Source organism: Chrysemys picta, chromosome 18 (genome assembly GCF_011386835.1).
Source record: "Chrysemys picta bellii isolate R12L10 chromosome 18, ASM1138683v2, whole genome shotgun sequence".
In the NCBI taxonomy this organism is placed as follows: Eukaryota; Metazoa; Chordata; order Testudines; family Emydidae; genus Chrysemys; species Chrysemys picta.
The window spans coordinates 21,876,587-21,890,798 of NC_088808.1; the positions used below are offsets into that span (position 1 = coordinate 21,876,587).

General features: G+C 43.7%; 1 protein-coding gene across 18 annotated transcripts in view; it reads left to right on the forward strand.

Moving 5' to 3' along the window:
• Nucleotides 1–14,212, forward strand: part of DAB2IP (DAB2 interacting protein) — a 411,471-nt gene that overhangs the window by 222,585 nt on the left and 174,674 nt on the right. For all 18 annotated transcript variants that reach the window (XR_002888995.3, XR_010593580.1, XR_010593579.1 and 15 more), the window contains one exon: nt 5,959–6,077. Coding sequence is in view for 15 of the 18 variants with exons in the window: in XM_042854396.2 (XP_042710330.1) it covers nt 5,959–6,077 (119 nt within the window). In the remaining 3 variants the exon portion in view is untranslated. The remainder of the gene's footprint in view (nt 1–5,958; nt 6,078–14,212) is intronic.

Below are 14,212 nucleotides of genomic sequence, written 5' to 3' on the forward strand. Positions count from 1 at the left end.
TGCTTAGCTGCAGAGCAGGGAAACTGGACATCTTTTTATTTCTGGGCAATGGAGCACTGTGCCTGTGCTCCCTGTGCAGGCATTGGAACAGAGCAGGTCTCCGGGCAGCTTTCAGGTGTGCGCTGCAGAATACGCCCCGCTGACCCGAAAAGATCACTTCTTGAGCAGAGGAAGCATCCGCGGGCTCTTATTCATAGATTCTAGGACTGGAAGGGACCTCGAGAGGTCATCGAGTCCAGTCCCCTGCCCGCATGGCAGGACCAAATACTGTCTAGACCATCCCTGATAGACATTTATCTAACCTACTCTTAAATATCTCCAGAGATGGAGATTCCACAACCTCCCTAGGCAATTTATTCCAGTGTTTAACCACCCTGACAGTTAGGAACTTTTTCCTGATGTCCAACCTAGACCTCCCTTGCTGTAGTTTAAGCCCATTGCTTCTTGCTCTATCCTTAGAGGCTAAGGTGAACAAGATTTCTCCCTTCTCCTTATGACACCCTTTTAGATACCTGAAAACTGCTATCATGTCCCCTCTCAGTCTTCTCTTTTCCAAACTAAACAAACCCAATTCCTTCAGCCTTCCTTCATAGGTCATGTTCTCAAGACCTTTGATCATTCTTGTTGCTCTTCTCTGGACCCTTTCCAATTTCTCCACATCTTTCTTGAAATGCAGTGCCCAGAACTGGACACAATACTCCAGCTGAGGCCTAACCAGAGCAGAGTAGAGCGGAAGAATGACTTCTCGTGTCTTGCTCACAACACACCTGTTAATACATCCCAGAATCATGTTTGCTTTTTTTGCAACAGCATCACACTGTTGACTCATATTTAGCTTGTGGTCCACTATAACCCCTAGATCCCTTTCTGCCGTACTCCTTCCTAGACAGTCTCTCTTCCCATTCTGTATGCGTGAAACTGATATTTCCTTCTTAAGTGGAGCACTTTGCATTTGTCTTTGTTAAACTTCATCCTGTTTAACTCAGACCATTTCTCCAATTTGTCCAGATCATTTTGAATTATGACCCTGTCCTCCAAAGCAGTTGCAATCCCTCCCAGTTTGGTATCATCCGCAAACTTAATAAGCGTACTTTCTATGCCAATATCTAAGTCAATATTGAACAGAGCCGGTCCCAAAACAGACCCCTGCAGAACCCCACTCGTTATGCCTTTCCAGCAGGATTGGGAACCATTAATAACAACTCTCTGAGTATGGTTATCCAGCCAGTTATGCACCCACCTTATAGTAGTCCCATCTAAATTGTATTTGCCTAGTTTATCGATAAGAATATCATGCAAGACCGTATCAAATGCCTTAAAGTCTAGGTATACCACATCCACAGCTTCTCCCTTATCCACAAGACTCGTTATCCTATCGAAGAAAGCTATCAGATTGGTTTGACATGATTTGTTCTTTACAAATCCATGCTGGCTGTTCCCTATCACCTTACCACCTTCCAAGTGTTTGCAGATGATTTCCTTAATTACTTGCTCCATTATCTTCCCTGGCACAGAAGTTAAACTAACTGGTCTGTAGTTTCCTGGGTTGTTTTTATTTCCCTTTTTATAGATGGGCACTATATTTGCCTTTTTCTTAACCCCTTTCACTGCTGTTCTGGCAGCCAAGCTGATGGAACGAGGCCATCTGGTAGCATTGGAAAGGTATTTCTTTGCTGTACCTCCTCATGTCAATCACCATTAAAAAGATTATTTATACACTAAGTGCTATTTTTTTCCATCCTGACAAGGCCTGATAAGAGTCTGGGGTAGCAGCTGTGTTGACCACGGAGGAAATACTGTTCTGTCATGTGCTGAGCACCCTCAGCGCAGTGCAGGACAAGGCCCTGAGTTTGGTGATATGTACATCTTAAACAGAGTGTTCCATCCAGTTAAGAATTCCTCTAATAAAAGACTAGAAAGAGTGTACATAGGTGGCACACCATGGCAAGAAGCTTGGCGGTTTGGTGTGTACGTTGAGTACAGCCAGTTGGCATGGCATGATGGAAGGGGCTTGGTGGCACATTGGGCTAGTGCACTTGTCATTTGTTGCTGGAGACATATGTCCAAATCCTGGCATAAGTTTCTAGCAAATTGTCCCCTAGGGCCTCTCCAATGCTGTGTGTGCATGTATCCACCTCCTGGAAGCACCTCCCAACATCAGCGTAGCAGGTAATCTCCCTTTTGGAATAGCAGGAGTGTGCCACCAGGCTTGAGATGCATTGGCATGGTGGTGATGTGGGGAAATTCCTCTTTGCATAGCACGTGCCAAGTTCTAGCTATGTCACCTGCCTGAAGTGCCAAGGAGGGAGAACAGAATTCCAGCACAACAAAGACTTGCTGTTGATTTATAAAGGGAAAGTGCTACAGAGGTGCATTGGCAGCTTTATGAAAACACTGAGCTCCTCTAACCTTTCTGTAACGTCAGAACTCACGGAGTGCAAGTTGAGTTATGTTGAGGAGGGGACTTATACAGGTTGGAGTTTCTGATGACTTTCCGGTGTGGTTGTTTCTGGAGGGATCCTTTGTTCTCCTTTAGCTTTCAGTGGATTGTCATTTGTATTATAGCCTATTAAACTGTCTTTGTGCTTCTGAATATTTAATCTATTTAAGATAATAGTACAGTGTTTCCTATCATTTATTTATTAGTACTAAATGCTGCCCACACTGAGGTAGAAATAGACCCTGCCCCAAAGAACTCTCAATCTAAGATTTATAAACAGCATATGGAGGACAGCAGAATGCTTTATTCTAACCACTAGGGACTCTCCAGGAGATTGTATCAAGACTGGAGTAGAGGAGTAGTGGTGCTGGAAGATGCAACTAGCATCCCCTCTAGAGATCAGAGTTCAAATCTTGTCTATGGTCACCAGTGAAGATGAGCTGGATAGTCTTATTCTACTTGTTGTTATACCACAAAAGCATGGCAGACACGCCCAAGAAACCAGTTCCTGCTTGTTTTCTCTCTCTCTCTCTTTTCCTGGGGCAAGCCAGTTCTCCACTCTGGGTTTGTTACCCCATCTATAAAAATCAGGAATAATAGTTTCCCACTCTGGTGAAGTTCCTTGTGTATGAATGACACACACTATGTAAGTTTAATGTGTTGATATAATGTTATAATTTACCCACATTAAAATCTCTGACATCTAATTCTCGCACTGAAGCTGGCAATGAAAACTGAAAATGGCACAGTGTGTTCTCCTGCTGGTGGCGATGAATGTTAAAACAATGGGGAACAGAAGGAATGCAATGTCTTATTGCAATCTTCAATTTTAATTTCCAAGCCCTGCTCGAATCATCTAGCAGTTGTCAAGATGTGAAATGTAAGATAGCGTGAGATGGCCGTGATCGTTTGTTACAGAAAAATATGTTTGTTGCATTCTCAGTTCCCTGTCCAGAGTTAAGAGCTGTTACTAGATTTTAAAGAAGTGGCTTGATAAAGTTAAAACATAGAATATTTTAGCTAGGCCTGCAGAGATAAAGGCAGTCCAATCTCTTGCTTCTGGATTGAAGCCGGTTTGCCACAGGGGTTAGGGAATAATGCACAATTGGCCAGTTGCATTTTTTTCCCTTTGACCTTCCTCTGAAGCATCACGTATTGGCTGTTGCCTGTACCAGAAGACCAGACTTGATGGACTGAGGGTCTGATCTGATATGGCAGAAACTACAGTATGTCCAAGAGAAAGTTGCTGGATCTTTCTTTTTTGGTTGCCTTGGAGGAAATAATGGTACAGAGAGGCTATATGGGTGTGGCAAAATGCTTCTCCCTCCCTTTCAGAGCCCAGATACCCCACTGAGGCCAGTGATTATACAACTGGATTTAACAGATTATACAACTGTTCCCTTGGGTTTACTCTGAGGTGAATTTCACCCAGTGTGTGTTTAATGTTGGGTAACATATAAAAGGTCTGTTTCTCTGTGTGCTGGACAGGCAAGAGACTGTAGAGCGACATAGCAAGTGTGGGGATGTCTAAGGCGTGCATGAAAGAACAAGTGGTCTGGCAAGTCTATGAGGCAATAGATGAGGATGTAACCTTTGATGAGACTTATTGTTTGGTGGGTTTTTTTTAAAAAGACCTCCAGATTTGCTACTGCAGAGAGACCTTGTGTGCCCTTTGTCTGGGCTTCTTCTCACTTCCCTGTTCCATAGAGAGGAAAATGCTATAATGGCTATTTTCCACAACTGCAGTGCTTTCTGAAAGGGCCTTCACTGTCTTGTGCATTTCTCTTGTAGCATGACCTGGTAGTCACATGTTCTGCTGTGGATGGTCTAGATAATATTTAGTTCAGAGTGCAGGGGACTGGACTAGATGACCTCTCAAGGTCCCTTCCAGTTGATTCTATGATTCTATCCCCATTCCAATGAAACAAGTGGTTCTGAAAAAATGACTTGGCCTAGGAATACAGGTTACATGCCACATTCATGGGGGACTTGGCCTCTGGGTGAATCTGAGTCACCTTTACCTATCTGAATGTCTGTTGTTTGATACAGTTGCAAACTAGGTAATTGCTTGTAAATCAGAAGACTGCATACACTGCCCCAGGAAGTCCTGGTACTGCAGAACATCTTATCTGACCCATTGACACTGTGTCTGGGAATGAGTGTTTTTCTGAGAATGGACCGATTGAGGGGCTGTGTTTCATTTAGCTGTACTTGGTTCTTCTCACAAGTCTCTTCTTGAAAGCGAGAGACACTATTTACACAATGTAGGCGTGCATTTGTTTATATTCAGGAGACACCTAGAGAGAGACAGAACCGGTTCCCAGGATTGGTTGGAAAAGTGGAATAGCCCAGCATGGCTGAACATGCTCCATGGGCCCCAGGTGGGGGGACTGCCCCAATTTACCTGCGAGTGAGGTTCCATTCTCTCGGATGTCAGAATCCTAGTTTGGGCTAAGCATGTCATCACCACCTCAGTGAGGATAGGACTGAAAAGAGGCACATGCTAGATCTCAGCTTGTGAAATAACTGGCCAAGGTGCCTGCTTCCATCTGCCTCGGCCCCCTCCTATGACCATGTATCCCAGAGAGGGGAATTGCTCTCTGGGCTCCTATCACCATGTTTTTGTTCCTTTTAAATGGCTTGTTACCTTATGGTCATTCTGGCGGTCTCCTCAGCCCTTCTCCTATCCTGTAAGGGCTGGGCACCATAGCAGCATGATTCTTTTATTGCCTTACTTTGTTCAGATTATGTAGGACAGTAACTCATAGCAATAAGCAAATAACACATTAGAAGCTTTGCTATTAAAACATTTAATGCTAGCCTTAAAGCACTGCAGTGTCTGCTACTTATATTTCAGAGGGGAGGTGGCACCGCATATATGCTGTCTGTCCAGTATAGGTCTGTCCTCTCTCTATGCAGGTAGTGTAGGATGTGTATGTAGGTTATTCTAAAGCTGCCCATTGTAGGAGTGGGGTGGGGGGGAGGATATTTGATGATACATTTTAAAACAGCCTTGTCCAGTTCCACTCGCCTGGAGCAAGCAATTGGGGTTTTTTGGACAGGTGAGTAAATTATTGTCAATCCCTATTCCAGTCGCTGTGGCATGGAGCGAGCAAGTCCTTGTGCCTGGCAGAGAGTCCTGGCAGCGGTGCCAGGCTGAGTCAAACAGAACCGCGAGTCCGAATGTTTCCTCTTGTTGGGAGTTGCAATATGCTAGTCTTGTCTCTCAGACAGTATTTTTATGTGAGCTGATGGTTGCCAAGGTAACCGAGGCTTAGGGGAGTCTCGCGTCTACGTAGCTCGCTGGCCTCTGCAAGCGCTGGGAGCAGATGTTGGATGGAATCCTTGGAGCTGGAGCTGACAGCACGAACAATGCTTCCAGCAGTTGCAGCTGAAGGGTGCTGGAGAGAACAATTTGCCTAGTCGTGCTTGGGTGCAAGGGAGCAGGTTCAGGGCTCCCGCTCTCTCTCTCTTTTTTTAGGGGGGTTATAATTTAGTATTCTTGTCTCACCCCACAGGGGTTTCTCAGCCGTCGGCTTAAAGGCTCCATCAAAAGGACAAAGAGCCAGCCCAAGCTTGATAGGAACAGCAGCTTCCGGCACATTTTACCTGGCTTCAGGAGTGTGGACAATGAAAGGTAAGGGAACGTACGTGTGTGTGTGTGTGTGTGTGTGTGTGTGTGTGCGCGCGCGAGGGAGGGAGAGAGAATGAGGTTATTGATTTTCCTGGGCTTGCTAATATACTGCTCATCTCACTTGGAGCATAGGGCTAAATGTGCAGTAGAAGTGGGCTCATTTAATCACAGCGAGGGGCGATTTTAATTTGCAGAAGAGCAAACAATGCAAATCCACCCTTTTTAGGCTATCAGGATTAGAAACCCATCTAGTCTACTTTTTTAAATTTGGTAATAAACTCTAAGCCCCTGCCCTGGCACGCAAATAGCTCGTGGATGCAGCTGCAGAAGATGAGGCTGAGGGAGGGAGGTGCTCGCAGACTGTGCTACATTGAGTATTACAGGGTCACACAACACTCTGCAGACAGCAATGTTTAATAATATCAACTCACCGCTTCCACAAATCCCTCCGGCCATCGACCCCCTTCATTTACTGGGCTGGATCCTTTGGATGCTTCTTCCCGCTGAGCCGCGAGAGGAGCTTTCATCCGGGAGAGGGTGTGTTGTGGGGAATGTGCAGATGGATCAGAGGAAGCATTTGACATGGGATGGCTAGCCGGGGAGACAGATTTAAAACAAAATCAAAGGGGGTGAAATCGAGTTTTTATTCATTCTGAGCTGGAATGAGATGAGCCCTTTATCTGCTTTATAGATGTACATACGTGCGTGTTCATGTGACACACACACACACACACACACACACACACACACACACACACACACTTAAAGTGATGCGTATTTCTATATGAACATATTTATTTACTGACTCTCGCAGATCAAGGTCAGAATTGGCTAAGTCTGACTCCATGGCCAATCATGGAAATGAACCAAACGTTTGCTTGCAAAAGAGGAACCTTTCAGCTTTAATGTGAATCTCAATAGAGAGTGACACAATAGGAAAAGAGAGCCAAGAAAACTCCATGTATGAAAAATAGCAATGACCAGATGCTAAGGATGATGTAGATCAACGGTTGGGAACATGTTGTAGCAATAGTGGCTTAAAACATGGTGTAGTCTTTGCTTTGGAATCCGCTTTGTACTTCTGTTTTAAAAGCAATGACAACATTTTCTTTTTGGCTTTATTTATTTGGGTAGGGAAATGGGTGTTAATTTTTGAAGCCCCATAAATGACTACAAGTGGTCTGTATTTTTCTTTGGTGCTGCCTACAAGCATCTCTCCTTCTGAAAGTGTCTGAATCTGAAAGTGAAAGGGTTTTGCTGACCAGTGCAACGCTGTATTTCAGAGGTTCGCATATGGAGAGGGAGAGCAGATGTGATGCCTCTGCTGAGATTTTCATGTAGACTCTAAGTAGGGCACTGTGTTCTGCGTGGAAGCCAAGTGAGCCTAGGTAGGCATCAGGGGATGTGCCTGTGTTGTTGCTGCTGCTGCTCTCAGAGGAAGAGCTGGCTGCTTTAGACACTGTTTTCTCTAAAATGTACATCAAAAGTCTAGCTAGAAGGTTTGTTTCTCTGTGTGAATTGGTAACATGGGGAGGGGACTTTACTCCGGGTCCTTGACCTTCCCTGCAGGGATGACAAAACAGTAATCACCACAAATTAGGACTTGTAACTTCCTTTCCCTTTCCCTTCTGTGGATAAGTCTCTCTCCCAGGGTGAGAGTCTCAAGAGTTCTTGAGCTGTTAGTCTGCTGTCAGATACAGACAGACCTTCTGCAGCCTTCATATTGGCTGGTTCTTTGAGTGGCTGTTGTAGGTTTTCAGTGTAGGTCTTCAGGGGTTGGGAAGAGTAAAGGTGACATTCACTAGCAGTGAACACAACCACCGGTAGTTGTGCATAGGAGAGCTAAGGAACTGAAAATACAAGATAGGGTGACCAGATGTCCCGATTTTTATAGGCTCAGTCCCGATTTTTGGGTCTTTTTCTTATATAGGCTCCTATTATGCTGCCACCCCCATCCCGATTTTTCACACTTGCTGTCTGGTCATCCTAATGCAAGGTCTTCTGTTAGTGCAGGCATTGCCTCATAAACTTCATTTCCTGCCACATACATTTGTGTTTGACTTGTAGGGGACCAGGCAATGCTTTTTTTTTTCTCTCGAATGCAAGTGCCCAGCCTGTCCAGCTTTGATAGCTGTGTCAGATCCACAATACACGCTAATATCATTTTGCATAGGACCAGGAATTACAGATTAATCTTTAATTAAAGATTATATCCTGTGATGAAACCTCCAGGAACACATCTAACCAAAACTGGCAACCCTACATAGGACGTTGTCTTTGTCAACTGCTGTTCTCCTAGAGGTGAAAGAAATCTCTCAGCTGTATCTGCTGAGCCTCTCGGAGCCACACCCAAAGGTTTCTGTTATGACTGTTAACTTTAAAGTATTAAGTTCCTATGTCTACAAAAAGCACAATATCCAAAGTTCTGTATGTAAAAGGACGTGAATGTTTCACACCATTCTTGCTCATTTTCCACACGGTTTCCTTGTGTTCCCTGTGACCTAAGAAGTGTTTCAGAGGAAGCAGCTTGGATCAGAACATTTTGTCTTTTAAACATTTGGTTGGTGACTCCGTCTTGTATCCAGGCTGATTCTCCTTTCTATCTGGTGTGAGAAGCTGCGATAACCATGCATTATTTGTGTGTACCAGGGCTTCATAGAATTTTGCTGGGAAAGAGATGCCATGGCAAAAGTGAGCAAAGCAATGGATACAATCGAAACGCATGTGTCTTAAATATTAGCCCTGGCAGATTGTAGTTGAGTCGGTGTGTCAGCATCTTTGTTATGTATCATGCCCCTTAGTTGCTTTTTTCCTTTGATTCTCACACATCTTGTCTATCCAGCTGTATATGGTACAAGTGAATAAATAGTGTGTGTGTGTGTGTGTGTGTATACGCACGCGCACACACACACACAGATTCAGCCAGATAGAATACGATGTATGCATCACACACACACACATACAATCATACAGAGTCTGGATGTAAACGGATGAACCATATGTTTGCTTTTATATAAACAGACATATGCATATGACCTCGAATAAATTATGTAAATTTCAAAAAGCAAGTGGTTACCTACCACAATAGGGAGAAAGTCTGCGTGATGGGAGTTTTGTTACAAAACAAAACCAGGAACCATTATTAAATATGGGAAATGTTGGCAGAATGTCTCACTGGCACCGGTGCAGAATTGCCTTGTTAATTTTACAACAGTCTGGCTTTCGTACTTTATATTGGCACAAAGAAAGAGGCCATGTTCTCATGGACGGTCAGATTGCTGCTCCCTTCTTAGAGGAGGGATGGCAGTTCTGACATGCCTGTTCTCTTCTTGGCTGGAGTTTAAATGGCATCTGCAGAGGTTCCACTTTCATATCCAGGCATTTATTTGTGAAGTTGGACTGTGTGTGTGTGTGTGTGTGTGTGTGTGTGTGTGGAGCAATTGAACCTCAGGGAAATATATTTTAATGAACTCTCAGCTGACACCTTTTGATTGTTTTTTCGTGCAGACTGTCTGAGGAATCATTCGAAGTGCTGTGTAAAATATACCATAGACAGTCCATCAATGCATTAGTTTGTAGCAAAGATTTCCCATGTGCCTCGCTCTGTTGGGTTTTATGTTGTCTGGAAAGAGATGTGAATCAGGACTGGCCTGCTATTCTGTAGATCTGGAAAAGGTGTACTTCGGGCTTACATCGAATTGAGTAAGTTGCTGTGGAGTAAAATCAGAGTTTTGCGTGGTAGATGCTGGGTCTTGCCATCCTTACTCATGCTTGGCAGCACCTTACTCTGTGAAAATCCCCACTGATTTCTGTTCAGCGTAAGAGTGGCAGAATCTGACCCAATATGAGCAACTATTCATCATGAGATGTGCATTAATCTGATGCAATCTGTTTATACAAATGCAAGGTATAAATGAGGGCTGTGGAATGAACCCTCCTGTCTGTTTGTTGGCTAGTTAGATTGCTCGTTAGCGGTAAAAGAGGCTGTGGCTTGATTTATTACAGTGACTGACAAAGTTTTTCTTGTGGAGTGCTGAATGTTCGCCTTTGTATCGGCCACTTTGGAATCTGCCACAAATCAAGCATTTGGCGAACGTGTTCTCCTTTAATTGGACCCCCGTTCTTCTAGTAAAATACGTGAGGAGTTACAGTGCTTAGGACAGGTCTGAGACAGCGAGTGGCGTTGGATAACTAAGGGGAAGGGGATTACTCTGCTGTAGTTATTAATTACTGCTGTTAGTTTATTTCCAATTGATTTTTATTATACTGACCTTTTGAAAAATGTATTAAAAAAGAAAGAAGACTCCCAGGAATTGAACCCTTTTACATGGGATTTTTTTTGTAGACTTAAGTTTATGAGCAAAGAACCTGATCCTTCTTCCTCTGAAATCAATGGGAAGACTGCTCTTGATCTTGGTGGGATCAGGCTGGGGCCCTCATTTAGAGGGGAAAACTGTGTGTCTCTGTTTTTTCTCTGCTCACTGCTGTAATGACTGTTGACAATGTCCTGAAGTCTGAGTGCTCTAACTCTTAGAAACATCTTGACAGGGTCTGAGTTCAGGAGCAAATGATAGTCCCTAGCTTTAGGGCTTCCTTTTAATTGAGGATTTTCAGAAGGGTGGGGGATTGGATTTACTGGTACGGTCATCGAGAAATGGAGGACAGGAGTGCCCTCCAATAACTGGTGAGGCAGCCAAGCTTCAGTGCTGGCACACTGTCTGTCTTGGAGCTAAATCACAATAAAATTGAGATAATTAACCATCTGTTGGCGTGTGACATGCCTACGGCTTTCAACCTGACTAAAATGGACTGCCATGCCTCCCGTCTGGGATCTGTGCAAGACCCTGGTTTGGCCTTTCTAGTGTTCTTGAGAAACATAACTGCAATTGCAAAGATCCCGTGTTGGGGCTTTTTCACAACAATAAAGGGTATTTTAAAAATATCCTCTGAATTCAGTGCTGTCCAAGATGCCGGATTCTCAGCCTGGCAGAAGGAAGTTCTCTTCCTTGGGGGAAAGGTGTAGCACGGGCAGCAGCACTACCTGTCTCCCAATAGCACACCTCCACCTTAATTGGAAGGAGCCATGTCTAGGGTCGGTAGGTCTCCATGTTTTCTCCCAACTTTGTCTTCTCGGCTGAGCTAACAAGGAAGCCAACTGTGGCAGCTCTTTTCTTCGGTATGCCGACCTGGCCCCTGGAAACTAGACTGAGCCCACCAAATGCATTGCCCTGAGGCCCCCGTCAGGTGGTGGTAACTTTCAATCTCTCCCAAGCTGGGGTGGATTTGAACTGGCGCCCTACATATGAAATAGTCCAGTTTTTCTTTATGAACCCAACTCCAGCTCCATGTTATCCTTTTACTTCAGTAAATTAAGTTTAATTCCTTTTTAAAAGAATAAACAAAAAGCAAATTTAATTTACTGAATTAACAGACTAGCATGGAGTGGAACTTTCCTTACAACTGATCATTTAGCACAGGATGGGTTAATTGGCTCTGGGTGTCACGGTTATAAGGTTTTCGTTGCTGGAGATTGGGTTTCTTTTGAGTTTTTATTTTTGCACTGATGGATCTTGGTGACTACATGGCAGAGGCAGCTAGTGTTCCACACAAGGTTAAGGGCCTGGACTTCTCATCTCATCTCATCTCTCATATCTAAGGCTTTGATTGATACCTGTCTTGTTAGAACTCCTTAGATAAACTTGAGCAGAATTAGACGAGGCAGTTGTACAGTCTACTTTTCATGGCATGAATACCCTCCGATTACATTGACATGGTAAAATGTAATTTCTTTACTTCTTCCACGTTTATTTCCCTGTTCTTGTTACTCTGGTATAAACTCACTGAAATTAATGGGGTTTTGGGTGTTAGCAATGCAACATCCCCTAACTGTTTGTATGGCGTGAAAGGGGAAATCCCATCAGCTCCTTCTGTATAGACAACCACTGTTTTAGCCTGTTAAAATGATCATATGGTACTTCTATATAAAGATGTAAGTTCATCAAGCACTTGGGACCTTTTGTACCACCTATTATGAACAAATACAGGAGTAAATCAGCAAAATAAATAAATAACCCTCTAAATTGTTTAATTACAATATTGATCTTTCCTGAGTATACTTTTCTGTGCATACCTAGAACTCATTTAGAATTAAGAGAGACTCAATTACAAAGGTTTGTGATTATTTTGCAAGTTTTCCTACATAATTCCAGGAGATAACAACATTCCATTTAAGCTTTTTTTTGGCTCTGCAAAAGTCTGAACATATGGCCAATTGTTAAATGAGCCTCAGTCTTGGAAGGGATGCAGCGGTGAATTTAATGAATAGCACTGAGGACTTACAGTAGCATTCCCCCCTCCCCAAATTCTTTTCTCTATCCTAGATTCTTATTTACAGCCCCCACGGGGGAGAGAACATGTGCAACCAGTGGACTGTGACACTTGAAAGGCTTCTTTTGGCCTAGCCATAGCGCATCTATCACTTTAAAAAGCTGCACCGTGCTAATATAGTACATTGGAGAATGAAATCCATTTTTAGATCTAAATGGCAATTGTTTATTCTCCGGGAATCAGATCTGCTACATTTCTATCCTAGTGAAGGTGGTTGGGCCTGATGAGAATACAGTGGCCTCTGAACCTGCCGTGCGAAGTCTGAGAGAGTCACTTTATTTCCTGTGTGAGGAAGGATGACTCATATTGCAGAACGAGGCCACTGGCTGGCCCTGGAATGCATGAATGCCTTTCAGAGCTGTGTTCGGAAGTGCCACAGTGCACTCTCCTCCAGCTACTTACTTGAATAGCATGAGACGGTGAGGGTTTTCAGGCAGGTTCAGTTATTAAAAGCAGGGTGTTCAGTCAAAAGTGAACTAATAGTGCGCTGAACACTGCAAACAGGCCTGTGGCTTTCATGACAAGCCTGCTTTCCGAATGCACTGTTCAGGCTGTCAAACTTGATGACACCGTGTATGAAAACCATTTAGCTCTATCAACAATCAGGGATTGAAATGCAAAACACAACATCCGAGGACAGTGAAAAACAAGGAGCATTTGACAGATAATTGGGTCTGTTTTATCACGCACTAGATGGTGTCTGCTCCCACCCCCCATCAGTGAACAATAACGTGTGGCTCAGATTCAAGGACAATCACAGGGTTGCTGGCCTCCTGTAGTACCTGCACTTATTTCCAGGCAACCTTGTCTAGGAATATGCAAATCAGCCTGTTAATGGGATTCCTTTGCAAAATATTTCATGAACCAGAAAATTAATTACTGGTCTCTAATTAATGGTTATGTTGGAAGACTATGGTAAAATGAAAGAGGGAGCTGCTTTGCAGAAAGAGAATATCTGTTCTTCACCGAAAGGTAACGTTCATCATCCTCTTTTATCACAGCATTAAATAAACATAGAGTCAGGATACTCAAACATTAAAGAAGGGAAGCTGTTCTTAATAGTAAGAGGTTGTTTATAGTTTGATTCACAAGAAGCACTGAATCAGAAGCAAAGATTCTCCTTTAGAAACAGAAGTATTCAACCATGTAAAATACAATAACTTCCCTTATACAGGTGGCTTAGGTTTACACCATGTTGACAATAGTATTTATTCCCCTTTGAAATCAAGTTGATGCTGCAGTTAATGACGGATGACGGGGGCGGTATTTGCTTGAGTCAGTTTCCTGGTTGGGGATTCATTGAAGGAATGCTGGGAGTGGAATTAGCAGTTTTGTTCTTCATGTGTAATGGTGATGGGAGTGTTTACTGTCAGGGTGTTGGCAGGCTCAGACCTAGTCTCACAGTATTGTTTGCCTTGAATTTTTTGTCTAAGGAAACCCAGTGAAGGCTCTTAATGAGTATGAACGGAATGAAGATCGGCCTTATTGTCAATCCTTATAGAGAGACAATTTTTAAATAAATCTCCTTGTGCAACACACACCCACCCACCCACATCTCTGCTAATGGGATTTGAGACAGGCTAGGCACAATGTGGCGCTACAGTGTCTCCTGAGGCAGGCAGGGCTCAGTTGTTTCTGTGTGGCGGGGTAGGGAGTGCGGGGTGCATTTTGTGCCCCTGAGGCTATCCAACATAAACAGGTTTGACATTCACAAGGAAATAGGTAGGGACTCTCCCTCTCAAATGAGGAAG